This window comes from Pseudopipra pipra, chromosome 12 (assembly GCF_036250125.1).
Source record: "Pseudopipra pipra isolate bDixPip1 chromosome 12, bDixPip1.hap1, whole genome shotgun sequence".
Taxonomy (NCBI): Eukaryota; Metazoa; Chordata; class Aves; order Passeriformes; family Pipridae; genus Pseudopipra; species Pseudopipra pipra.
Genome location: NC_087560.1, coordinates 8,273,630 through 8,299,998, shown reverse-complemented (window position 1 = coordinate 8,299,998; position 26,369 = coordinate 8,273,630). Strand labels below are relative to the sequence as shown.

Here is a 26,369-nt window from a genome sequence, read left to right as displayed (position 1 = left end):
GGACAGGATTATAATGACTGTAGATAAGTCATATTTCCACTTTGATAAGTTCAGTTCCCACTTTATGTGTAAAGCTTAGGAATTCCAATAGGAATCCATATGTGGCCTTATAGAATTTAATGGGATGACAGAGGGGCAGACTTAAGCAGGATAGTTCTGAAGTGTCCATCTTTAAATCTGTAAAATCAGAGGCCCGAGTGCTCATAAGTGTAGTTAGAGCAGCAGCAGCCAAACATCTCACTGTCCCTGGAGAGCTGGGTGGGGGTGGAGGAAGGATGATGTGTATCAAAGACAAAAGGAATCACTGAAGTGATGGATCTGATAAATACCTGTATCCTTCCTAGATGCACATACAATATGTAAAACTACTTTCTGAAGAGAATTAACTGCATTAGGAAACTATAAGCAGTTAAACCTGTGAAATTGCAGATAAATAGTTAAATTCAGGTTAGAGGGGTTCCATTTAACGCATGCAAAAGTAATTTGCATCTCTGTGGTTTCCTACTGAACCACTACCAAATTTGCAGTTAACAAGATTATGTCCCTACTAGCACACATGAAATTACAGCAGGGAATGCCTCAATCTAACACGTTATGTTGAAAGCAGCCAAATTCATCAGATTCTTAACTCTTTTCCAAGGCTTGTATGTGTAAAAATAGTCACAGTTCTAGACAGGCAGCATTTGGAAACAGTGATGTTCAAGTATTTCTTATTTTTCAGCTGTTTAGCAAATATATTCTCTGTTTTTGTGTAGCGCTCAGAAAACATCAAAGTTCTAATTGTCAGTTTAATAATCCATAATTAACAGATCTCATGAAATGTGCCAACAAATTTATGAGTGTATTCTACTGTGAGTAAAAATTAACTCAATTATTTAAGAAGGTGGTAAAATAACAGAAATATGACTCTAAGAAAGCCAAGCAAATTTAGAATTGGTAGACAAGTATGATTTACACATTCAGTTTGCTCCTTAAAAAATTACAGTTTTGATACCTAAGCAACCTATGAATGTTTTTAAGACTAGCCCACACATGAACTGGAAATGAAATCCAAAGAGCTAAGGGATAAACAGTCTTTTCTCTTTTGATGCTTAAATCAGATATGGCACACTAATGACACTCATTTTTTTTTTTTTTTTCCCAAAAATAATCTGCCCAGTTAGGGCTTTTTTCCTTTTATTTTCCTGAAAAATAATTCAGGCAAGTTTGTTGGCTTTTATTCCTTCTTCATCAAATTCAGTGGAGCTGATGAGACTTGAGGAGAAAAAGAAAAGTCCCCAATACTGGAGATACTTCATTTTCATATCTGTATATCCCTGTATGACATCATCTTGGATGCTGATCAGCATTGCCTACTGTCTCACTTTCATGCTCCCACCTTAGCTGTACCATAGCAGAAAATAAAAGGCAGGTCATGGTTCTGGTACATTTGGGTGATGCCCAAGGACAATCAATAGCACATAGAAGGCACAGGTTAAAATAAATGAAAAGTGCACCCTCAAATCACCATATTTTCCAGTAAAACAAAAGGAACAGTGACATTTAAAACTCTTGCTAACATATTCTTAGCCATGAGAGCATCCCCAGGTGTCCAGCACCTGGTGGGCAGCCCGCATACCTCTTTATACTCCACTCCTCCCTCTGACACCGCATTAAGAAGCATGAGCACGTGTCCACACAAGGCTGGATGTCCTGCCAGATGCCTCCAGCTGTGCACACACAAACTTGTTCATGCAATTTGTGAGCACAAAGCCCTCTAAAACATTTAACACTTGCATGCACCCTTTTATAGTGTGTCATTATATCTGGCATTAGTATTTAATCCAATTTTGGCCAGACTGAGTCCAATTCTAGGTGAATTTAGCAGATGTATTGTGTTTTCTGGTTATCACAACAACCTCTGATAGAAAGTAACTCCATTGACCTCTGTAGGCCCAGTAACAAGGTGATTCTCTAGCTTGTGCATGACCTGCTAAGAAATTTTGAGTCTTCTGCCTGCCTGGTATTTTGTGCTTTCCTTGATATGTGCCATGTTCAGTGTGAATGCTTATGTGTTCAATATTTGTTAAATGTTGATATTCTAGTCTTAAATATTCTAGTTATGTTAATATTCTGGTCTTAAATTTGTGTTTTGTTTGTATCCCACCAAAGGAGGCAGTATAACTCCCTAGTGAAATGCATTTCCTGGAAAAATCTTTGCCTTTGTTAGTAAACTCTAACTCTATTAACTAATGTAGACATTGCAGTAAAATTGGCTCTTTAATCCCTGCTTTTCATATGAAGGAAAACAATCACTTTAAGTGTATGAACTGTCACAGTGTATCTGCCAGGAAAACTACTAAGATATAGAGAAGCAACAGAACTCTCAATGCAAAGTAATTCAAAACTAAATCTGTAAGTAGCCACAGTAAGTACTTGCAATAGTAAAAAGTGAGCTTGTCAGATTAGAAGAGTGCTGAGTATCTTCTAAAGGATGTGTGATAAACCCTCTTTGTCACCTATTCCAGGTTTTGCCAAAAATTGCAGTGAACATCTTGGATTTTCTATGTTTTTAGACCACACAATCTTGAAAGAGAGAAAGGATGGTCTAAGACAGAACAGAGCAGATCATTGGATCTATTTTGAGAGTTTACTTTGCTACAGAATTCCTGTGTAGTCTCATGTAAATTATCCAATGTGCTGTGATAGCTTCCCCTTGTCTCTGAAGTGTGATTATGAGAACTGACCTGCTGCACCACAGCACTCTGAAGCACCAGCTGAAGGATAAGCACTAAATGCTACTCATGCAGTTGAAAGATAGGAAAATGCAAATAGAGACAGAGCTGATTATATATTCAAAATGCACAGGTCCTTTGAAATTGTCAGATCTGTACCTGACCTTACTGCAGAACAGAGTCCAGAAATTGAGGGTTATCATTGCAAATCATTCCTTAACATTGTGGGTAGATAACTGAAAGACCTGGAACATGAGCTACTGATTCACATTCAGCTGCTGATCCTGATGATCATCAGTCGTATCTCCCAATGGGCTGTCACTATTTTTCCTAAATACTAAAGATCAAGGAGATGAAAAAATTATGTTTTTTTAATTTGAAAAAGAATGCATAGCAAATAAACAAACTGCTGATCAATATCAACATGGTACCTTTTTGATTAAATATCTATGCATGGATCCTCATCTCTGTAAGTGAAAAAATATATTTCTCCCCTGCATTTTCTTTTTTCCTGTGTTCAGTAAACCTGTATCAGAGGTACAGGAGCTGTTCTCCCTGTGCATCAGAATGTGTTGCTCTGTGCTTGAATTATGTATGCCTTAATGGCTTTTAGAAACAGCAGTACTGGAATTTGGTAGGTTCCCTTCCTGCATACTATATCAGTAGAAGCAGCATGGATAGTCTTCAAGCCATCTTTTCCAGTGCTGGCTGTTCTACTTTTACACTGCATTAATGGAAAAATGGAAACATCTTCAATGCAAATCACAAAAAAAGAAATATCAAGTGATGACATATACAAAACCAACAAAAATATAAAAACATCTGCAGTCCTATGAACATAAGCACTAACTTCTTATGCATCCTTCCCTTCCTGTGCTTTGTGAACACTGCTTGCCCAATAATGGTACTTCTGTCCTTGTGACTGACAACCCTATTTGCACAATCCCATAGGAAGTCATTTTTCAATGGCCCAGTTTCGATTCCTAACAATATAATTCTTCACTATCATAATCAAATATTTTCCATATTTTTCTTTAAATGACAATTGGATTTTTAGGCCTACTAAAGCAATTCTGTGTTGCAACGGGTGTTTCCACATTTGGTTTTCCATAGTGCAGTGTATCATTGCACATAATTCCCAATTAATTAATTGTAATGGAAAACACAGAAACCTAGTGTATAAGTAAAATATAACATTATTTATCTCTTTGCAGTTGGATCCTGAAGCTAGTGTTGTTCTAAAAGAACTTCAGGTGAAACTTAGCAATGTACTGGATGAACTCAGTGTAACATATGCTGCAAGGTAACAAACCCATTTTACTGCAAACCTTAGAGAAATATCTCTGCTCAAAAAGCTACCTCGCTGATGAAGTCTGGGTGGTTGTTTGGATGTCCTAAGGCATGGCTTGCTTCTGCCCTGGTGAAGTGGTGTGTGCATTTGTGTCTGTGTATGTGTTTAGACTGAAACAAGCAACATTAACCTCGCTGTAAAGAAAACTGAACATCATCTCTGGGCATGAGTGTGTTACAGAGGTGAGGCTCTGTAACATGATGACTTTTGTCCTGCTTTTTGGAAAGCAAAATCGCTGGTTTGGTCTTGCCTGATGCTATGTTAAACTTTTCTCTCTGCCCATGTTTTTGTTACTTCCCGAGACTGACAGCTTTTTCCAAGTGGCCTGCTTCAATCAGGGGTGTCTGCCTGTGTTTAGCCTGCTTCAAATGGTCATCATGAATGGCCTTCTTGCGTCATTTGCTTGCCTGTGGCTCTGCAAGAATTGTCTACTGAGCCTTACTCTCAAAATCTTTCATTAGTCAGAGTGCAGTCTTGAATGAGTATGGTGCTGTGCCAGGAGTGCCTTTGGTATAAGAAGCAGTAAGTTACTTTTGCTTCAAATTAGAAAGAAATCTAAGAGAGAGGGATTAGTGCTGTAGTGGTGTTCATTAAGCAGAGTCTGTAGTTACTTATTTAATCCACCAATGAACTGTGTGGGTGGACAGTGTTTGCTTTTTTCTGTGTGCTTAGTTTGCTGTATTGTCTTGCTTTATTTTTGCTCCCAGGCCCTGGTTCTCGGATCATTGACAGTGCATGAATATTATTTCTTTCCAGGGCTTCTTTCTGAATGAGCTGACTGGGTTTCTGCAAAAGAGAACCCAGAATAGCTCAATCTAGGATATGCTCCATGTAGCTAGAACATTCCTCATGGGTCAGTTTACTTCTTGGATTTGTGAGGTTAACAATGTTAGAAAGATGGCTAATGTCAAGAAAGGCAATGAATTATTTTGGCACTTGTTGGAGGGACTGGTCCCAAGGATGTACATGAGCAGCATCACCAGCAACCTCATGTAATTTTGTCTAGGGCTTTGATGTGTGTAGGTAAGTATACTTCCAAGAGTACTTGGAAAAGTTTCCAAGTTTTCCAGTTTTTTCACAAGGAGGTTTGCAATTTCTTTTTATGATTAGCCATGTCACTGGAAAAGCTTACTGCCTAATTATAATGTTTCTTTTCTCTCACAGTAAATTCTCTTTCACTTTTCTCAAGTTAATCTTTGCCATTTATCTTTTCACTTTAATAGCCCTGATATATTTTTGGCCTCTGTTTGGCATTTCTGTTCATAAACTAATCCTAAACCATTTCACTTCATTATAAATCAATCCATAAACCAAATTACCATGTGTGCAGAGACTCATTCTGCCTGTGAACTGATGATTCTGATTTACTGCTGTTCTGCATTGTATAATATATTGACCAAAGACTATCACATCAGTAGCACTATAAGACTGTCAGACACTTAATCAGATAAGTTAGAAAAGAGAATAGCTTTCAGAAAAGCTGAAATACAAACTTGAGGACCGAGAATGTGTTCACAGTCACTTTGAAGTGGAAAAGTTTCCTCCCAGGAGGAAAAGTTTCAGTACTTTTTAAGCAGGGGTTTTTGAAAAGGGTATTTTAAACAGTCCAAATGCTTTAGCTCTGTCTAGTTGCAAAGAAGTGCACAAAGCTTCTGATGGCACTGACTTTGTGTGATGCCCATAAGAAGTCAAATTGAGCCAAATGGGGCAAAATCAGTAGAAGTTTCCTATTTGTCCTCAAGCAGAATATCAAAGCTTGGTTCATATTAACCATCAAGAGAAAAACTATTAATCGTCAACTGTTCCTATTGTTCTTTGACACTAAAAATCAAATCTTGAGAAACCGTCCCTAGCTGGTAGTCAACCATACTCTAACCTACAGATTCTGACACATCTGGTGCTTTGGGAAAATAAATATTTGGCACCTCTACAAGGCTATGAAAAGCATCACAGAATAGAAAAGGGGGAAAAGATCAGAACACTGCATGGATTAGTCATATGAGCTATGATTCTTAGTAAAGTTATGTTCAGATACCACAGTATCTTCATTTATGAACTTTGCACCACTGCAGAAAAGCTTTAAATCTTGCTGAAGACTCTGATGCAAAACGATAAATGTTGAATTCTTCCCTTATTCTTTTTTATTTTTCATCGTATAGTTTCCAATTTGTTATTGAAGATTGTGTAAGACAAATGAGCAATGAACTGAACCAAATGAGAGGCAATGGGAATGCAGCAGCCAACAAGAACAGTGCAGCCATTGATGCTGAGATTGTGCTTCGGCCTCTCATGGATTTCCTGGACAAAACGTAAGTGTGGCAGATTAGGAACTGGATGCTGCAGTCAGGCATTCTTGGTTTTACCCTGAAGGATTGTTAATACCTGGAAACACTCTGTAGCATTTTTAATACTTGCAGCACTCACATGTGTGCAGAATACCATGCTTAACCTGTTTACCTCTGCTAAGCAATTTTTACATGAGCTACATACTTGCCTTTCTGTGTCTTGTCATGTTTTGAGTCATTGCAAAGGAACTGGTGTACAGTCATGTCATTACTGGTACTTGTGAAACACCAGTGGCCTTTCACTGGAAGTGATTGAACAAGCAGCCTGGCACTGATCCTGCACTTCAGATCTGCAGTCACACGGACACAAATTACATACCCTTTTGGCTCCTCATGCCTATTTTCCCTAGCCAGACATTTTCAGAGTTAAGATGGAAAAGGTGCTCCAAAAATGTAATTTTACTGTTAGTAATAGATAGCATAATTGCACAAACATGTCAGTATATAGAAATAAATGCTTCCAAGCAGTAACTGTGAATTTGTATTAGCTGTCAGCACCTAGTTTTAAATCCCAGAAGAAATACAAAATAAGGGAGACATTTGTTTTTTATTTTTAAGACACAAATTATATGTCAAATCTTTAATTTAAGGGTGTGGGAGTGCTAAATTCTATCATCCATCAAACTTTATAACTCATCATCATTATGCATTTCTGATAAATATACATCAGTTATATACTAAGCATTCAATTAGATAGCGGAGATTTACATGAGTTTGTAATCTGCAAGTAATTTTTACCAAAAATATTTACTGGTAATATTGTAAAATAGCTAAGTTACTGAGAAATTTTTATTGGTAGAGAAAAGCTAAGCCTTAATGGCCATTAATATAGAACCTCTGAGGTCTTAATACGAGTTTCAGTGACTGGTTTTGTTTTGTTTTATTCCAGTTTAAGCATCTCGGCAAAAATCTGTGAGAAAACAGTTCTGAAACGGATTTTGAAAGAGCTCTGGAAGTTGGTCTTAAACAAAATAGAAAAACAAATTGTGCTTCCACCACTGACAGACCAAACCGTGAGTGTTCAACAGTAATTCTCCTGTGTTCTAGAGGATTGCAATAAAGTGATTGATCAGCTGTTTGCCAAGGGGTCTGACACTGTCCTGTTCCGTACCTTGACCAGGAGGAATAACACATGGATTGTATGTAGGTGGTGGGAAAGACCTTGCTCCTGCCACTTACTGCCTGCCCTGACTCAGAGCAGTTTTTGTGAACAGTCATGTAAAAGAAGCTGCATCACTGACTTAGTAGTGTGCTTTCGTGTAAGGGCTTTTAAGTTTGATTGCTCTTGACTTCATTGTGCACAGTAACATGAAGTATATTCCTTGCCCTTCCCTGTTGCAGCAGAAATTCAATCCTTTCCATTTTTGCAGGTTTCAGAAAGGCAGGAACGCCCCATCCCAGTCTCCAGGCTTGCTTGCTCTGCCATTCCTCATCTTGAGGCAGCACTTAATTAACATCAGGAAGCTTAAGATAATATAGCTCTAAAGTTTTGGGGTATTTTAATAGCAGGCTTGATGGGAGGTCCTTTTTGGGCAGAACTGCATTTACAGCCTGACAAGAACAGGGAACAAAACTGTAAATACAAAAGTAGGGCTGCTACACACGAGACCCATGTTGATCGTTGACATGAGCTCTGAGTGGTGACTGAGCTGACCAGTAAAACCTGATTCTGTCTAAGGATCAACAAAAAAAGAGCCTGGCTTGGAGGGCCTTTTTTTAATTGCTTTTTTGTGTTTTTTAGGGACTAGGATAACATAACTGTTAAATCTTCTTGTTTTCAATATTGTTTAAAATAAATTGACCATCTTACGACGAGATAATCATGATGATGTCATAGTGTTGGGAAATTTTGCCATGTACCTCCTATGGTATCAGTTAAGCTGCTAAAAATCTATTAGTCAGTGTCCATAAGTTAAAGGCATATTATAAAATCATATCATACATTAAAGATACATGAAAGAATATTGCTGGAGAGGCAGGAAAAAAATCTAATAGGACATGTATAAATGGTGCTAAGGTAGTAATGAAATGACCTGAGCTATTAAAAATTCTAGACTAGAGCTAATTTTAAAATCATAGCCAGGACTCCAATCACCTAATTTTTTCATATTTACCATAATGGCGTTGTTTACTATGCATAATCAGAAACGGCCTCTCTTTCAATGAACAAGTGTTTCAAATTTATGTTTCTGAGATCTTTAATTTGCTTTTCCAACATCTGGGGGGAAATCTTATCTGCAAATACGTAAGTAGAATTTACATTGGGTAAACACTGGCATTTTCCATCATGCTCTAGGAGCTTTTATTAGCTTTATGCAGGATCAGTTGTTACACTTCCATTCATAGAACAGCATGGGTCAGAGGTGAGCTTTACTGTGGTAGACTTTATATAAAGTGTCTCCATTGGCAGGAGAAAGGTGTATTAACTAGCTGCATTTATTTTGGTGCACTTCTGCTTACTATTAAACACACAATTAAAGAAAATCAATAAAAAGTAGGATACCATGAGAAATGTTTTCCTTTTCTAGCCCTGATTATTTCTTTCTGTCTGAGGGTGAGAGGCACAGGTATTCAGAAGCAGGGTTTATTTTTTAATTTTCATATTTATCTTACCATTCTCACTACTAATAAATAATGAAGATTTAAGCTGCAGTTTTATATTGCATCTTCTTCAATTGAAGGATATAGAAGCCAAGTTATTTCTGGAAACTGAAACCTGTTGGTACAGAAAGACTGATGAAAAATTAGTCCAATGAAAGTTGGATGAACCTTTTTTTCTCTGAAATCCTGTTATTCAGAACTATGTCTTGCTGAACTGCCAAGTAACTGCACTAATATTTATATTATTTGGAGTAACTGTGATAAAAGATGTGAGCATGGAATTACAGTAGGATTCTGTTTGAGACAAAAATGTAGATATCAGCCTTTGGTGTCATGCCAGGAGTTTGCTATTGTAAAATATTGCTTTCTTTTTTTTTTTAAAAAGGCTTTGTCTTAACAGTCCACCTTTCCTCTGAGTGTTATTCAACTGAGATTTCACTGTAGGCAGTCATGCTTCTGCAGGTTCCTCGGGGCTGCTCACTTCCCAGGATGATTGTTTATTTTAGCATAATGCCTGAGAGCTGTGGTCAAACACAAATATCTCACTGACACTCTGTGTGAAAGCAATCACAGCCTCAGCTTAAAATATTAAACACAAAATGAGATAGCAGAAAGGAGGACACGAAACCACTATCAGCAGAATGTGCAATATTTGTTTCAAGTGCAGGATCCTGGAGGGAATCGTGCTGAGGAATTCAACTACTTGGCCTTATCAGCTGAGGGAAAATGTGTCTCACGTGTAATTGAAACTTTTATTTAGCTTTGCAAAACACTGTTTTTGCAAAACACTTTTGGCTGATGTCCTGACAGACAATAAGATCATGTTGACATAAAAAGCAAATGCGCCGTAGTGAGTCTGTTTCCTTAATTTTCAATGTGATTACAGGGGCCCCAGATGATATTCAGTGCAGCCAAAGATCTTGGACAACTGTCAAAACTCAAGGTAATGGAGCCAGATGAAGCTGTGAATGGGTTGAGCTAATGAAAAAAAATAGATGGATAATTAGTGATTGTGAGGCCAAACCTCAGGCCTCATTCTTATTTACTGTAATAAGGTTGAACATGGCAGTAACTACTGGAAGGTGAATAATGGTTTTACAGTTTCATCAAAACCCAATTATGAATAAATGACTGATTACTTATATGGTAAGTGATCACTAGATGGGTCAAGAAGATATCATTCCCATATTGCAAAACTAGGCTTTAAAAGTATGAAACATCACCAAAAAAAATATGAGATCTTTATGTTACCTCCTGGAACCAGTTCTAAAAAGCTCTAAGGTGAGAAAGCTATTAATTTTCTTTCTGTGCACTATTTATGGTGTGCATTAAAACACAGTATTTACCTCTGCAATAAACTCTTCAGCAGTACAGTGCTGGAGTCCACTTGATGGAGAGCTGAGATGTTTGATACTGAAGTCAGTTGTTTGCCAATTAATTTTGCCATTAGGACTTCAGATTTGTGCAGATATGTGCTAACTCGTGCTTCTATGAATAATTGTTTTGTTTGCTAGAGGAGTTAAAATGTTACATAAGTAAGTCACTGGTGCTTACATTAGACAAAGGTTTCACAGGAGTGCATCACTTTATGACTCTTTAACATATTCTGACAGGAGCCCCTTCTTTTAAAAAAAACATGGGGCATTAACAAAGATTAGTTAAACTCTCATGTTTATTAATAAGAGTAATAATTTCTGTATCATCTAATTATTTGAACTTCAATTTTAACCTCTCCCCTACTCCCTAGAACAGAGAAATAACACATCCTAGGAAAATAAATAAAGCTATGCAGATACTCAGTACTAAACAGGGGATCTTTTCCCCTGCAGTCCATATTTTCAAGAAACAACAAGACTGCTCTAAGTTATAATTTTTTGTAAAAGAAATCTGAAGTTGAGTTAATGCCTGTTAATCATATGTCCTTGGAGGGCATTTGGCAGAATTTTTGTGTATTTGTTTTTCCAAGACCAAGCCACAATAGTTTCCTTTCAAAACCAATTGCAGTCTTCACTTGCTTTGCAGGACCATGTGATTCGAGAGGAAGCCAAAAGCCTGACCCTGAGGCAATGTGCAATAATGGAAGTAGCACTGGTTACTATAAAGGTACAGCTTTATGTGTTTTTCTGTTCTGTGCTGGAATGACCAAGAACATGACTGACAGTTTTTTTGATTAAAAAAAAACTAGAGACTTTCATGCAGTCTTCACAGATTGGGTTTCTGAAGTCAAAAGAAGGCATTAAGGAATATCATTTAATGTATTTATCAGTGTTTCTCACATTGGCCTGTATCATTACTTGGTGTAACTTAAAAGCAATCAGTTACTAGAATAACAGCGTGTTTTTGTGTCTGCTGTGAAGAGACAGCACATCAGGAAGGTAAGGAGACAGCTACTAAGTATAAAGTTGAAGATATAAATACGAGGAAATACTTAGGATCAAGTCTTAAGCAACAAAATAGAGTCTCAAAGGACAAGAAAAAAGCATCAGAGAGGGCTGCCCAATTGCATTTTTTTGATTTGCAGTGGAATTGGCATTTCTTTGAGAAATAAAAATAATCTTTGGGGATTACTAATGTTGTGGAAACATAAATGGAACAAAATGTTGAAGTACTGCAGGCTCCCAAATTAAGCCATGTGAAGTCTTCTGTTCAGTATGTGAATCTATTTTCCGTTGAAGGCGTTTGTTCTAAACACATGAAAGTTGCGAAAAATCTAAACTCTAACCTTGCCTGAGTTTCCAGCACTTAAAGAGACAGAGATAGGTATTGATCATTTTACTAAAGAAAAAGTCCAGAAATTGAGGGAATGCTTAAATAGGGGAAAACCTTTATTAACTCAATATTCTTCTCTCTGTGTGCTACATAACTGAGCTAAATAATGCTTTCTGAGAAACCTCTTTTCAAATGCTAAGGCAGTGACATGGCATTATAACTGCCTACTGTACTTGGAACCTGATATGGCAAAATCTTTGCTTTCCAAAATACCAAGCAAATAACCTTGACTATGCAGAAATAGGGCTTACACTGGTAGGAAGTGAAAGACAAACTTTGTGAGTTACCTCAAGAAAAAAAGACTGCTCTGTTGATTTAGGAATCCAGTTCATAAATTTAATGATCAAAGTATAGAATGTTTTTGGTAATGCTAAGTAAATATGGTTCGTTTAAAAGCAAAAAAACAAGGCTGCCCAAATAAGAATAGAAGAATGGTAAAAATGGCATATGGTTTGTGTTCAGAAATTAAGTACATGATTATGGTAAGGAAAGGTATTACAGGGAGGAGTATGTCCGTATTTGCAGACTTTTTTATTTTTCCTTTCATTTAATTCACTGAGAAACAATTATCATTTAATAGTTGATGATGTAATTAAGGCTTCAAAGAATATAAAATAAAGGAATCATTTTTTTGTCTTTAATATATATAGCATATCATGAGGTTTTATATTATGTAAAAAGAACTGTAGCAATATATATATATATATATAAATTTTTTATCTTATTTTGCAGTTTACTATTAGGAAAAGTGGCTTTCCGGCCTCAGTTATCTCAAACTGAATTCTCTCTGCTGTCTCATTATCTCAGCCCAGAGAATATGTATATTGATACTATTGTCCTAGTTTCCATTGTGCACCCAGAGGCTCTCTGCAGAGTGACACCCACACCCAAAAGGGCTTGTGTGACATTTGTCAAGTTTGGGCTGAGACTGCAGTGGCTCCTGCATTGATTTCCATATACTTGACATCTGCCCCTTTCATTTGTCACTGAGCCCTTCAAACCTCTTGTGTCACCTACAAACCTTGAAACCCCTCAGACAGGAACATGAGGAGCAGGTGAATTATTTTGAGGTTTCCATCTCTCAGGAGCAGGATATCACTCATCCAGCTGAATCTGTAAAACCCTGTTTACTCGTTATTTTTCTATATTTGGTTCCATACAGTAATGATATGTTCACATTACTGGTTTTGCTTGCAAAATTTACCATTTATGGGCAAAAGCAAAGCAATGTAAAAAACTCAGGAAGATAAGGGTCAGGTGTCCTTGTTTATCTGTTAGCTTTCATGGAGCTTTTAGCCATTTGCAGCTGCTACTGCAGATAACATTTTACTGGGAGACAGAACTTAAAAAAAACACAGTAATTGTCACAATACCAAGAAATATTAACAGCTTTTAACACTTGCTTATAAATTGATTATTATCCTTAGTGAAATCATGACTACACTTTTAAGCAATTAAGACAAGAGAGATTTCTTTGGGATATATAGTATGAAATAATTTGCTAGGAAAGACATAAATTTTATGTAAGTATGCAGTGATGAGAAGATAGAGGTGATTTAGGCAGAACCATTTAAGCTGACACAAAGTGCCCCCATAGTGATAGAGCAATATATAAAACTTTGCAGCCTGATGATTTCAAATCCTGTTTTGCTGCTACAGATATTTTTTCCCTATGATGACCAGCATCCTTCAACACAGAAATGTAAATAATAACTGTTATGAAAAGTACATTTATGTTTCATCTCCTGCAAAACCTTGAGAATCAGAAGGTGGAATGTGTACACTAAATACAAAGGGACTGTAGGTCTGCACTGTCCACATAAGTTTAGGATACAGCATTTAGTGGATATATATGTATGTAGAGAGTGTATATTGCATATATTCCTCTGGCAACACTCCAAAAAGGCAGCCAGAAGATTCTGCTTACAGTCCCCAGCACTCCCTGGACAGAGGGGACCATGTCATCAAGTAGTCACAGTGTGTTCCTGAAAAACACTGTTTGTTTTTACTAATTAGCCGTAAATGGGAGCTTTATTGATCTTGAGACCTAGAGCTGTAACGTAGATTGCAAAATGCTTTGCAAGGTGTTTGAACAAAATGAGTGTATGTAGCACATTTATCTTTTCATTGGAGCTTAAGTGCATTAATTCATCAATGACTGTGTCGCCTGAAATTTTAGGAAAAATTCTTCATTGAGGGAGGAAGAAGAGAAGAATCTGTCCTAAGTTTTCTGAAGTCAGCTTTGGGACTGAAAAGGGACTATAATATGTTTTTATATTCAGTTTACATATATTTTATATAAATATAGTTTACAGCATGGCATCAAAGAGGTAAACAGGTTTTGTTCCAAATCTAGTAGATCAGTAGTCATTTTCTCTTTTAGGTATTTCTGCTAATATGTATTTATCTATATATATGTGTTTGTTTGGGTTTTTTAATGAAAGAAGGAGGGACCACTCAAGGGACAAGTAGGACAGCAAAAGGAGCAGGGCTGTCTTGTCAGGCCTTGCTGCCCAGCTGGCAGTGACCTCTACACCGGTGCAGCTGCTTGCAGAGGGAAGAACTGCCACATCTTAGGGGCAAAAAGCAATATATTCTTTACTTGTGCTTGTAAATATGCCTTGATTTGAAAGTTTGGTGTTTGGGGTTTTTTTAGATAAAGAATTTAAACTGATTCCACTCTCTGCAACCTACAGGAATGCTGCAAATATTTATCCAGTTTTGGCAGAGAAGTACTTCCAATCTGGAGGACCAAAATTAAAATCTTGTATTTTTTTCTTCCCCCAACACTTTTTTTTTTTACCCTGGTAGAGAAGCTCTGTAGCAGAGATAATGACAGTTATCAAATGGTTTAGTCATAAATCCAGCTACACATGCCTGCTGTTATTTCTAAAAGCTCACTTAAGAATTTTACTTAAAATTGTACGTCTGCAACTGAGGGCTTTCTCAGATAACTTTCCTCTATGAACAACCATATTTGCTTTTCATTTTAGCAATACTTCCATGCTGGAGGGAGTGGGCTGAAAAAGAATTTCCTGGAAAAGAGCCCAGACCTACAGTCCCTCAAATACGCTCTGAGCCTTTACACACAAACTACTGACGCCTTGATAAAGAAGTTTATAAACACTCAGACTTCTCAAAGTAAGTGACCTATAGGGGACATAAAAAGTACATCAGATTATCTTTTAAGTGTTTTAAATGATTGAATGCCAGTCATGTTCTCCACACACTGTTGTATTTTAGAGGTTATTGTCACAAATGGTGGCGTTATCCCACATCCAATGCTGTTGCCAATCGATGGAGCTTTTCTGAGGGCAGTTCCTTTAGTGAGCTGTCACTTCCCAGGGAGCACAGGTCTGGAGCTCTTGTGAACACTGAACATCAGGGTTATTTGTAGGAGCATTCCACACACAGCCAGGGTTGGGGAGGCCATTCCAGAGTGCACGTTATAACTGCAGAAACAGTAAATTCATCGAGTGTATTGGCAGCTCTAGATAACTTCTGAGCTGGAGGATATTAATTACTAATCACAGATAACTGCAGAAGGTTAAAACCCTTAGGAGGTTTCCTTTTGTGATTAAGGACAATAAATTATGAGCAACATGCCCTTAATGTAGCACACTGATTCCATGTTACAGAATCCACATTTCTCCTTTTAGCAGTTCATCTTGGATTCAAAAGGATTAGAAGGTTTCTGTAGGTTAAAATTCACCATGATTTTCCCTGTCTAGATTTTTTTCTCTGTGTGCATTTCAGAATTCAGATTCAAAGCCACTCTGCTAAAAATGGCACTTTTTTTTTTTTTATGCCTGCTATTCAAAATTCAAAGTTTTTATACTTTCCCAAAAGTAAACCAAGGCAGGGAACGTGCAAGAGTGTGGTATTAGATATACTTTGAATCTGGACATCAGTAACACCGAAGCCACTTTTTCCTGCTTGAGAATTTTGGTGTAGGGCACCAAAAAAATTGAAGTACAAAGTTCTCTTCATTTAAAATACACATGCAATTCATTAATGGTTTATTTCAGGAGAGGACTTTCTGTGGTTTCAAAAAGAGGACAAGAGTTCACGGTTATACTTTAAGGCAAAGAGTCCTTCTATTTTCAAAAGTAGGTCTTATGGATCTAGGACAGCACATTCAGGAACTGCTTTTATATAGCTAATGTGCACCATATTCCAAGCTGAATGTTTCCCTTATTCTAGAAACTGCAAATTTTTGCACAATAGTAATCTTCACTAGATTTCTTTTGAAGGAAATGGGCATTTGTAAAAATGGCCTGTCTGCCATTTAGTATATTTGGGGAAGAATACAATTTGCTGATCTATAATAAATTAGGAATACAATTTGCTGATCTATAATAAATCACCCTGCTCATAAGAATCAGAAGAGTTTTAATTTGACAGTTAAGCTGGAAATCAGTTGCTTTTACTTCTAAAGTACAGGATGTTACTCACAGTATAAAAGCCATGAAACATGAGTTTTGCAGTTTGCCCCAAGATTAATTCCAAGGAATGATTTCCTAAGCTATTTCTGTATTAAACTGAGGATATCTCTGTTAATAATTCATATATTACAAGCAAGAAAATTGCTGTAAAACTCTAATATGTAGGGAATAGATTCTTTTTTCCTCTCTCGAAAAAAAAAAAAGGAGATTAACAATATGGATTTAGGCAGAAAATTGTGACTTACTAGTATATTTTGCTTTTCTTTATACTTTTATATTCTATATACCTTGATACCTTTATTGTAACTTCAGGAGCGAAAAATTATCTAGGTTGTAGCCATAAGTAAAGATCTTGTATAAATCCTGAACAGCAAAATTGAATTTTCTGATTTTCATTGGGATTTCAGCCTGAGGTCTGTGTTCATTTCTGTGTACACATTAGCAGGCCTCTATTTGCACACCAATATTGTCAGACATGTAGGCACTGGGAACAAAGTTAAGGAGAAGTGACTCACAGCTTTTCATTATCCTTTAATGTCTAATTTAAAAGAATTAAATCCTCATCTATTATGACCTCCAGCCTCACAGCTGTAGCTGTATCATTGGCATTTAGTTCAAATGACCCTCTTTACAAAGCAGAAACTTTCTTTGGAGTATAACTGGACTTAAATTTGCCCTCATATTTGTGCACATTTCCAATCCATAATCAATAGATAGTTGGATGTAATTAAACTCAAAGCAATGGAAAAAAAGGAATATTTTAAATAAAAAGAAAATAGCATATTGAGTAACTGTGACTAGAAAAAAGTGGATGCTAGTTTTTCCTCTAATGACTATTGGAATCAGACAACAATCAGGCTTACTCAACCACAGGTGAAAATACTTTTTCGCTTACCATGATTAAGCTGTAGTTTTTCTAAGAAATTTATTTAATTGGTGTGAGAAGGGGGAGTTAATGTTACACACACAAAGCATAAGGTTGGACTCTGTGATTCCATGATAATAGCTCTGTAAAAGTGTATGTTATGGCCCTTGATACATCCTGTATTCATGTAGAAGCAGGATCAAATTCAGTAGGAATAACCACATTATCCAAGACTATGATTTGCACCATTTCTAAAGAAGGATGACTGCTTGAACCAACATTTCCATTCCCAGCCTCTGTGCCTACACATTCCTAAAGAACTTCTTGGCAACAAAGCAATTTGCATAGACAATATTAATAAAACCATTCCTAACTTTTAAAATGATGATTCAGGGATTCATAGTTTTTCCTGTGGCAATTTAACTACACTAAATATTTGAAAGCTAAACTCTTACTGCCTTTTTCAAATACATCATGAGACTACATCATTATGGACATATGCTTTAAAAGCAAGTTATCACACTTGCTTTTAAATGAGGAAATTAACTTCTGTAATCTTACTCTGATGACTTTTCCTCTTCAAAGCACCACCACAGACTGTTTTCAAAGCAGACAAGTGTTTGAATAAGTAAATGACAATGCTGAGCACATAAGCCAGCAGTAACTGTTTCAGTAACTGAAAATATTGGGCGTTTTTTTGCTTTTCTTTTTTCTCCATATAAAGATTTATCATGGCTGAAGATCTTTTTCAATTGTAACAATTCTATGCTGCAGAAAGTTGTAAATTTAATGCTCACACAGCACTGTGGAAACAAATCTGTAACCACACTATGAGAATTATTTATTAGACAACATTTTTCTGCTATCTTTTAAAGTTCATACAGACAGTACAGGTACCAGATTAGCACACTTAGTGACAGCTTAAGTTCTGTCATATGCTATCATATTAAAACCTAGATTTCTTCCTGGCACAAAAGGAGAGAGAGGTTTCTCCTCAATTACATCCCTACTGCTATCCCAGATCTGCCACACACTTTCAACTTGTTTGTTTGGAAATTACATACTGCAGAAACTCTGATCTTTACAGATTTAAAGTTGGTATCAATAGGGGGACTTTCATCTCTTAATTGTCCCTTAGTATAAAAATTTCCAGAAAAATAAGAAAAACCTGCTAGCACTTGTCCTGTTTTAATACCAACCCACACACGGAAAACACGCAGAGCAGCATTGCATTCTCCTTGGCAAATAAATTATCAGTACTTTTTGGTAGGAAAACTTTTGTAATACTACATAGGATGAATCATAAATTGCTAATGAATTTCGTTCTACCTGTCTGAATTTCACATTTAACATTACCCAGGAGGTAGTCAGGTGATGCTGCAGTGCCTGTTGTAAGCGCATTCTTCTGGATCAGTGTTTTCTTCTTATTCAACCATACACTGGTGCTAATGTTGCCAAGAACCAGTTCATGGAGCAGGTCACTTTTGGAGTCTTTAAAATGGACATTGATATACACCTCAAGGATTTTTTAAAACCTGAAGGCAGTTTAGTGAAGAGAACTGCATTTCAAAGCCTGAGTGATCAGTATTTAACAAGCTCTGTGGTCATTGATACCTCTGCAAAGAGCATATAAAACACAGCCAAGTGAGGATCTTGTGGAATAAGTACACCATTACCAAGTAGATCACCTGAGGTTCAGATCTCAAACTGATCTTCCTTCCTCTGGACTTCTGTCAGCTGTAAATTGTCACTATTAGATTGAAAGTAATAATAACAAACATGTTGTAAAACGGGGTGGTTTTTTCTCTAAATTCAGCTGCAGGATAATATGCTTGCATAAATTCAGTCTATAATATGGATTGTTTTCAAAATCTTTTGTAACCAAACAATTGCTTGTGCATACTGCACTTTGTGCCAAGAATGAATCGATTGTAAAATAGTAGCACATTGCCAAGCCTGACCTGTAAAACCCAACTGAGTTGCAGGAACTGGGGGTTCAGTGCTGGATGGCCAGAACACACCATGTCTGGGTAACAGGTGGAAAGCAGCCAGCAAAACAGCCCAGAGTATCAGGGAAAGCTCCAAGCCTTCTGCAAACGACAAGATATTTTGTATATCGATGTATTTATTCAAGTTATCAACCTACAACAGCTCTAGACAAAATGGTCAAATCTCAGTTCAGGCAGGATAAGCTAATTTTAAGTAAACTTGAGCTAAATTCAATTACATTCTCACAATGAAGGCAAAACTATAGAAACCAAAGGGCAAACTCCTACTGTATTTCTGTATTTCAGAAGAGAGGGAACAGACTCAGAATGCTGAAGTAAAACTACATCCATAGCTACCGGCCTATTGTATAAACTTTCCTACTCTGTGGTGTATTTGCCTCACCATTACTCAAAGCTGAGATCAGAACTGCAGAAGCTTCTCTAAAATAATTCCTAAAAAACCAGAGAGGCAGTCACCTTTTTACTGAATTAACTTTCACCTCTTAAACTACTTAGTTTAAAGGCTATCAAAATTAAAATGAGATTTATGCCTGTAGTTAAGGAAGTGCCTTAAATCTTCAGTAATTTCATAAACTCTGTGTTGTGAATATTTACATTTGGTTAGCATAAACTCTAATAACACTTGAACAAATATTATTTTAGCTTTAGCAATGTACATAAAAAGACAGCACCTCAAACAGAGTGTCCTGAATTAGTTCTCATTTATTAGCACTAATTTCTCCAAAGTAAGTATCACGGTTGCATCAGAAATGGTTACTTATTGGAAATAGAGAAATATTTTTTCTTATAAATTTACGGCAGCTTAGCTTAGTTTAATAAACCTCATTAGAGAATGCTACAGTTATTGCAAGATAAACGACAGTAATAGGTAGTGGCAGGACTGCAATGTATTTTTTAGCTTGACTTTAAATCGTTTGTATTACTTAAGCAGAAAAATCAATATTCATCTCACAACACAGAGCTCATACTGCAATCCCTACTTGTGTGTTTACAAGGCTGCAGAAAAGGCTTTGCTCTCACATCAGCTGGTCTGTATCAGATTTCTTCATTCTTGAGACAGACAACTGAAAGGCAAAAGGGGAAGATGCATCTGAAACCAAGAAAATATAATAAGCATATTTACCTAATGAGATTGAGTATCTCTAACAGGAGCTCCACACTCGTCTTGTGAAGTCACCTACACAGGGAAGGAAGGTACACAAACAAAACTGAAGAGAAATTCTTTGCAACTGACAAGTCAAAATTCATTTCTGTGTTCCTTTGCAACCTGTAATGGTACCAGGCAAAGCAGAACCTCAATATATTTTTAAATATATGGAATCACATTAAAATAATAAACTGCTAGTTAACTATAGTTTAGGCAAGCAGATAGATGACATCAGATTAAAGAAAATAAAAATTGTTTAGCAGCTCTTAGAAGAGCAAAAAGAAAGATTTGTTTCTGCTTTTGCTTGTCAAAACTGTTTTACAATCAACTGTCATGTTTTGAAAGCTATACTTGTATTCTATCAGGAAATTCAAGTCCTGCAGTTCTCTCATAACCTATACTTCAGAGAGAATTTAACTCAAGAAATAATCCCTGCTTCATCCACTGTAGTTTCAAATTGAGGTCAGAATCGTGTGTTACACAACCTTATTTCATGAAAGAAAAAAACCAGACCTGCATTACGAGCTGCAGGAATCAGTGCACAATTGCAAGCTCTGTATAGGAACAAACAGCAGGAAATATAACAATGAAGAAACTTGTAGAATTACAACTAGTAGAAATATTCTAGTGTATGCTGATAACAAAATAAATGCATTCAGAATAGTGGTAGAAAACAAATACTTTTAAAGTTCCCATATAGAAAACCAGATTGTTGGTAAAGCAGAAGATCTTTACAAAATATTCACCTAAGAGGCTGCTACATTAGGAGATGTCTGGTTGTTCCTTAAACGTCACAGTAAAGCACCTAAATTAGAAACAAGTTGTATATCAGTTCCCTCTAAGTCTTCAAGAAAATAAACACAAGCTACAGATATCCATCAATTATATGTCATTAATTTTTAAAAATAACTTCTTATTAGTATCAGTGGAGCATTCAATACATATATAAATCTCTTAAGAGGCCTGTATGTTGCCTGGTTAAAATGCTGGACAGAACACACACATACATATACATGGAGGGATGTGCCAGTTGGATACACTCCTCCCAGATCAGAGCTGCCTCATCCATGTTTCTCACCACACGGGCAGAGCAGCAGCTCCAGAGAAGGGAAGGTCACGGTGGAGCTGTTCAGTTCCAGCCCTTGCTGTGTAAAACATGGCAGAGATGAAGGGAAAGGCCTTAACTGGGTTTCCACTCTGACACTCAAACCAGTACTTTCTGCTAACACTGTAATATTCTGCTTTTATATTATGCTCTCTGAATGCCTCAAATCGCTCTGTCTGACACCACAGAAATTCCAGTAGGAGAGAATGTATTTTGATAGTGTGGCTTTGTACAGTTGCACAGAGAGGCTTACAGATGCTGCCGAATCCCCTGTCAGCCTTAATTCCGTCACACCAAGCGATCCGTAAGAGAAATTACTTCCGTTTTCTAATCAAATACAAACCTTCTAAATCTTTTCAATCTTTTCGTGGCAGCCTGGTGAATAAATGGTTGCTGAAGTCAGCCTTCAAGAAACTGGACTTGGTTCTCAGAATCCCCCAAAACAAACAGTTATCAACCATTTGGACAGCAACCTTTTAAAGCAAAGCACATGTTGTAGTTAGTGTGGTTATCACGATAAAATCAGGTTTCCCTCATGCTTTCCTTTTCTCTTAACATTTCAGCTTTAACTTACTCTTTGAATTAAATGGAAGGGTTAAAAATGCACTCAAGATTTTCCTCTAAATCACAGAGTCTCAGGATCCTGTGAAAAACAACTCAATGAGTCACTCTTATCTTCTAATAAATTAGTAGATGAACGCCAGACAAATATATGTATTTTATTGGCATCATCAATCAAAAGATGACAGATGCTTGTCTGAATTAAAGTGCTCATTTCATAGCTTGTGTAATTACTGGAGCATTGGGCACTGTGGAAGCTTGAATATTTGTTCAGCTTTTTCCTTCTTACATCCTGTATGGAAAATAAGGTCAAAGCATAGGTCCAGTGTTTAAATAAACAGCTTTATGCTGAAGCAGCTAGTGAGCAAATGGGGTAGGGTAGGGCAGGGTTACCACAGGCAACGTTGCCAGGTCAGCTGCTTTTCCTGCCTGGCTCACAGTGCTCAGTGAGCTTTTCTAAGTCTTGGGTAATAAAATCATGTCATGCATGATGATTTGTTTGCAGGTAGTTGTTTTTCTTCAGAGCTAGATTTCTAATTCTCAGAGAGGTAAAGAATGTCTTGAAATCCTGAACCCTAAAAGCCGGAATAAAAAAAAAAAAAAAAAAAAAAAAGGAAACAAATGTAAGCCTCCACAGATTTAGAAACTTAATACAATCATACAAACTGTTCCAGACTCTAGCTTATTGTCTTTGACTACTTTGGGGCAAAAATACTGCTAGTTACCACTTGCAATAACTTTATGAGTGACTGGATGAGAAGAGAAAACACCACTCAACTTCCACAATTTCTCTTGAAGCCAGATGTGCTAACCTATTAATTATTGTTTCAGCTCAAACTGCTAATAATTCTGTGGGTGAGATATCTATACAGGTGGATGTCTCCACACATCCTGGAACTGGGGAGCATAAAGTCACTGTAAAAGGTAAGTTTCCAGCAGCTACCTTTAAAAAGAAAACAAGAACAAAGAGCAAACCCCCCAAGCACTACATCCTAAGTAAAACGTACCAATAATAAAATAACAAATGTTATGTATTGCAATACTCGTGAAGCTGTGAGTATGCTTCAGGTGATTGGGAATGTACTTTTTCCTTTCTCAACATCAGCAGAAGTCCAGATTATGCACTTAAGTACTGTCTGTGCTTCTCTGTGTAGACAGTTAAATTTTAAGTTATAAAGCTGGAGCTATAATGTGTCAAAATATCCTGTGTATTGCTTGCATATTATTTAACTCTCTAAAATCTGCAGCAAAGCTGGGTGGTGAATGACTGCACTAAGTATTAAGAATTTGCCTTTTTAACAAAATGTCTTTGTTCTGCACAACCGGAATTTCAGAGAGAAACCCAGTATCACTGAGATTAGTATAAGCTGATTTTTTAATTACAGTGAAGGTAGCAGGCAAAAAAAAAAAAAAAAAAAAAGCTGTAAATGGTAAAGGATTTGTAAAACATATGTTTGTGTTTGATACTGTTGAGCTCAAAAGTAGTCAGACATCTTTACTTGGCAGCAAACAGGCAAAGCTCCTCCTGGGCTTGCCAGGTATTGGTATCCTGTAGGAAAGCTCTCAGGTCACCTTTTGTTGGCTATACAAAGTCATGGAGGGTAATTAATTGGAACTCTTCCAATGGAATTTTATTTAACTTTGTTTCTTTTCTTTCTTGGTAGTTGTGGCAATTAATAATCTAAACTGGCAAACAACAGCCATGTTCCGGCCATTTGTGGAGGTTTGCATGTTAGGTCCTAAACTAAGTGACAAGAAAAGAAAACATGGAACCAAGACAAAGAGCAACACCTGGTCACCAAAATACAATGAAACTTTTCAATTGTAAGTCTCTTTTGTCTGCTAATTGCCTATTTTGTGCAAATTTTTGCAGTTAAATCAGTAAGAACATAAAAACCCATCCTGAGGCTGCTATACACATCAAAATCCATAGATATAGACACCACTTCAAAAGTATTTACTAATTTGTATCTTAGTTTTATATGAAGATGAATGGCAGCCACTAAGCTCTCAGTCTTGAAAAAGCTGGTTAAAATGTATAATTCATTTCCCTATAGAGGAATAACTGGTTTTACACCTCGGAATCCATTGGCCTCAGTAGTTATTTGGACTGAAGCATTGATTATTACTGCTACATATCTGGGGCTTTAGGACTGTAGAGCTATCTAAATATGTAAAGGGTTGCACATTGTTACCAGTACTGTTTATCTAATGCTGGTATAATTTAATCCTTAAAACTTAGAAACTTTCACCTAACCTGGAGTTTTAAATTTAGTACTTCTCACAGCACTTCTCAATGTTTACTCCTCCTCCCCTTTTTTAAGTGAGACCAGTTTATTTTCATCCTCTTATCCTTCAGCCCTGACTGGGAATGAGTTCAATCACTGTGTCTGACCACAAAGCTACTTTTGATGTTTGTTGCCAGTGATTTTCTTTATATTTTTTGCAGTTGATTTAAAGTTGAGGTGCTGACAGTTGTAGAACTAGTTGAATATTTTATGTGCTTTCTAGGGAAAGGTACCTGCCTATTTCAGACATTGAACAAATTCTCTGTTCCTGTTCAGATCAGTGGGAACAGAAGCTACATCACCAGTAGCATCTGAAAAGTTAACTGTGTGGGAAGTTTAAAACTAAATGATATTTGTTGCAACAAAATGGAACTACGAAATTAAACTACCACTATCACTTTAATTTTTCCAAGATTTCTACAGTGAATTCATCCCTTGGGGGAATTAAACTGAACTCCTTGTTCTAAATTCACATTTTTTCATCCACACAGCACGCTGAGTAACGAAGATAAGCCAGGAGCCTACGAGCTTCACCTCTCAGTGAAAGATTACTGCTTTGCTCGGGAAGACCGAATCATCGGGATGACGGTCATTCAGCTGCAAACCATCGCCGAGAAAGGGAGCTGTGCCTCCTGGTACCCCCTGCTGAGAAACATCTCTGTGGACGAGACTGGGCTCACCATCCTTCGAATACTTTCTCAGAGGAACAATGACGAAGTTGCTAAAGAGTTTGTAAGACTTAAAACAGAAACAAGATCTGCTGAAGAAACGGCCTAAAATCCCCAAGTAATGCGAGATTGTCACCGCCAGAACATAGATACAATGCTGTTGTCTGAATAGTGCATGCATGTGCAAATCTGTGGGAATGTTTAACTAACTATGTTTTCAGTGTTTGCCAGTACTTATGTACTATATTTGCAAGGTATGTCAAGGAGCTGTATATCTTTTATACATATTTTGGTCTTTGGTAAAGTAATTGTTCCAATGAAGTGCCAAAACTAAGAGTAAATGTTTCATCATATCTTTTGAAATGTTGATTTCACCTCATCACAATTCCTTTATTTTTTAACATTTATTAATAAATAATTAGCTTTTTTAATTGATTAATAGATTGTCTCTATTAAATTACTGTGTTGCTTATTCTAAATTAAGTTACCTCCTTTACCATTATTTTAAAAATGAGGTACCTAGTTTTCTTCAAACTGTCATTTTATGCAAGCCTCATTTTAGGTGTCTTACTGATAACTTTTTCTATCATTACTACAGATGCAGTTACTTATAGAAAGTGTTTGTAATTTTATAATTACCAATATAAAGTAATGATTTTTGCATAAAAACTGAAAAAGGATGGAAATATTTTATGCTAATCTCTTTTCCAACCTTTCATAAATATCACTGTGAAGAAATGCTGTTTAAGCAGGTCCTCAAGAAGCTGTGCTTACCAGAGTTTGTTACTGATGTTTGATATCTTGAGATAACTTTGTTCTTCAAAACTGCCATGGTAATATCATATTTGTATTAAAAGAGTAAGTCAGTATCTGTAGAACAGACTGCTGTACAGTACAGTATATGTGCTTTTAAAAAGTCATTTTTTAAATGATATGGTACTGTACAAGGGTTGGTAGTTTGGGATATGTAATGTTGGTTTGTGGTTTGTTTCTAGAAATTGTTTATGAAAAGAAAAGATGCTGTGAGCATTTTCACTCAGAGTTATAACGTTGCTTTACATACTTAGCTGTAACATCAGTTAAGTGCTTTATTTCTTTAATTTTTTTTTAGAAATGTTCAACAGTTTGTACTTATGCAACATTACTATGTATTGCACTAAAGCAAACTCTGTGTCCTGTAAATATATTTAGTGAGGAATTGTAAAATAAAGTATGCAGAAACTGCTTTCTAGTTTTGTCATTTGATATTATTTATGTAACTATTGGGTTTATCTGCATGTGAAGCCCATGCAGTGGGCTTACTATATAACTTTATAATATATTAAAGTAAGATTTGCACTGTCTAGCATCTGGCTGTTTTATAAGTGTAAGATTTGACATTTCAGTGTCCTAAAAAATACAATAAATTAGGTATACATATATATATAATATAATGTTGTGCAATAATACACATAATGTTCTGTAATGATACAGATTTGTCATTGCTTTTGGTCACAAGTGG

The 26,369-nt window shown here is 36.5% G+C and overlaps 1 protein-coding gene across 5 annotated transcripts in view; it reads left to right on the top strand.

Moving 5' to 3' along the window:
* Window positions 1–26,093, top strand: part of UNC13C (unc-13 homolog C) — a 133,538-nt gene extending 107,445 nt beyond the window's left edge. For all 5 annotated transcript variants that reach the window (XM_064668743.1, XM_064668742.1, XM_064668746.1 and 2 more), the window contains 9 exons: window positions 3,929–4,017; window positions 6,225–6,374; window positions 7,300–7,423; window positions 9,898–9,954; window positions 11,034–11,114; window positions 14,774–14,921; window positions 22,744–22,836; window positions 23,577–23,736; window positions 24,692–26,093. In XM_064668743.1, the coding sequence (XP_064524813.1) occupies window positions 3,929–4,017; window positions 6,225–6,374; window positions 7,300–7,423; window positions 9,898–9,954; window positions 11,034–11,114; window positions 14,774–14,921; window positions 22,744–22,836; window positions 23,577–23,736; window positions 24,692–24,977 (1,188 nt within the window). In that variant the 3' untranslated portion in view covers window positions 24,978–26,093. The remainder of the gene's footprint in view (window positions 1–3,928; window positions 4,018–6,224; window positions 6,375–7,299; window positions 7,424–9,897; window positions 9,955–11,033; window positions 11,115–14,773; window positions 14,922–22,743; window positions 22,837–23,576; window positions 23,737–24,691) is intronic.
* The last annotated feature ends 276 nt before the right edge of the window (window positions 26,094–26,369 follow it).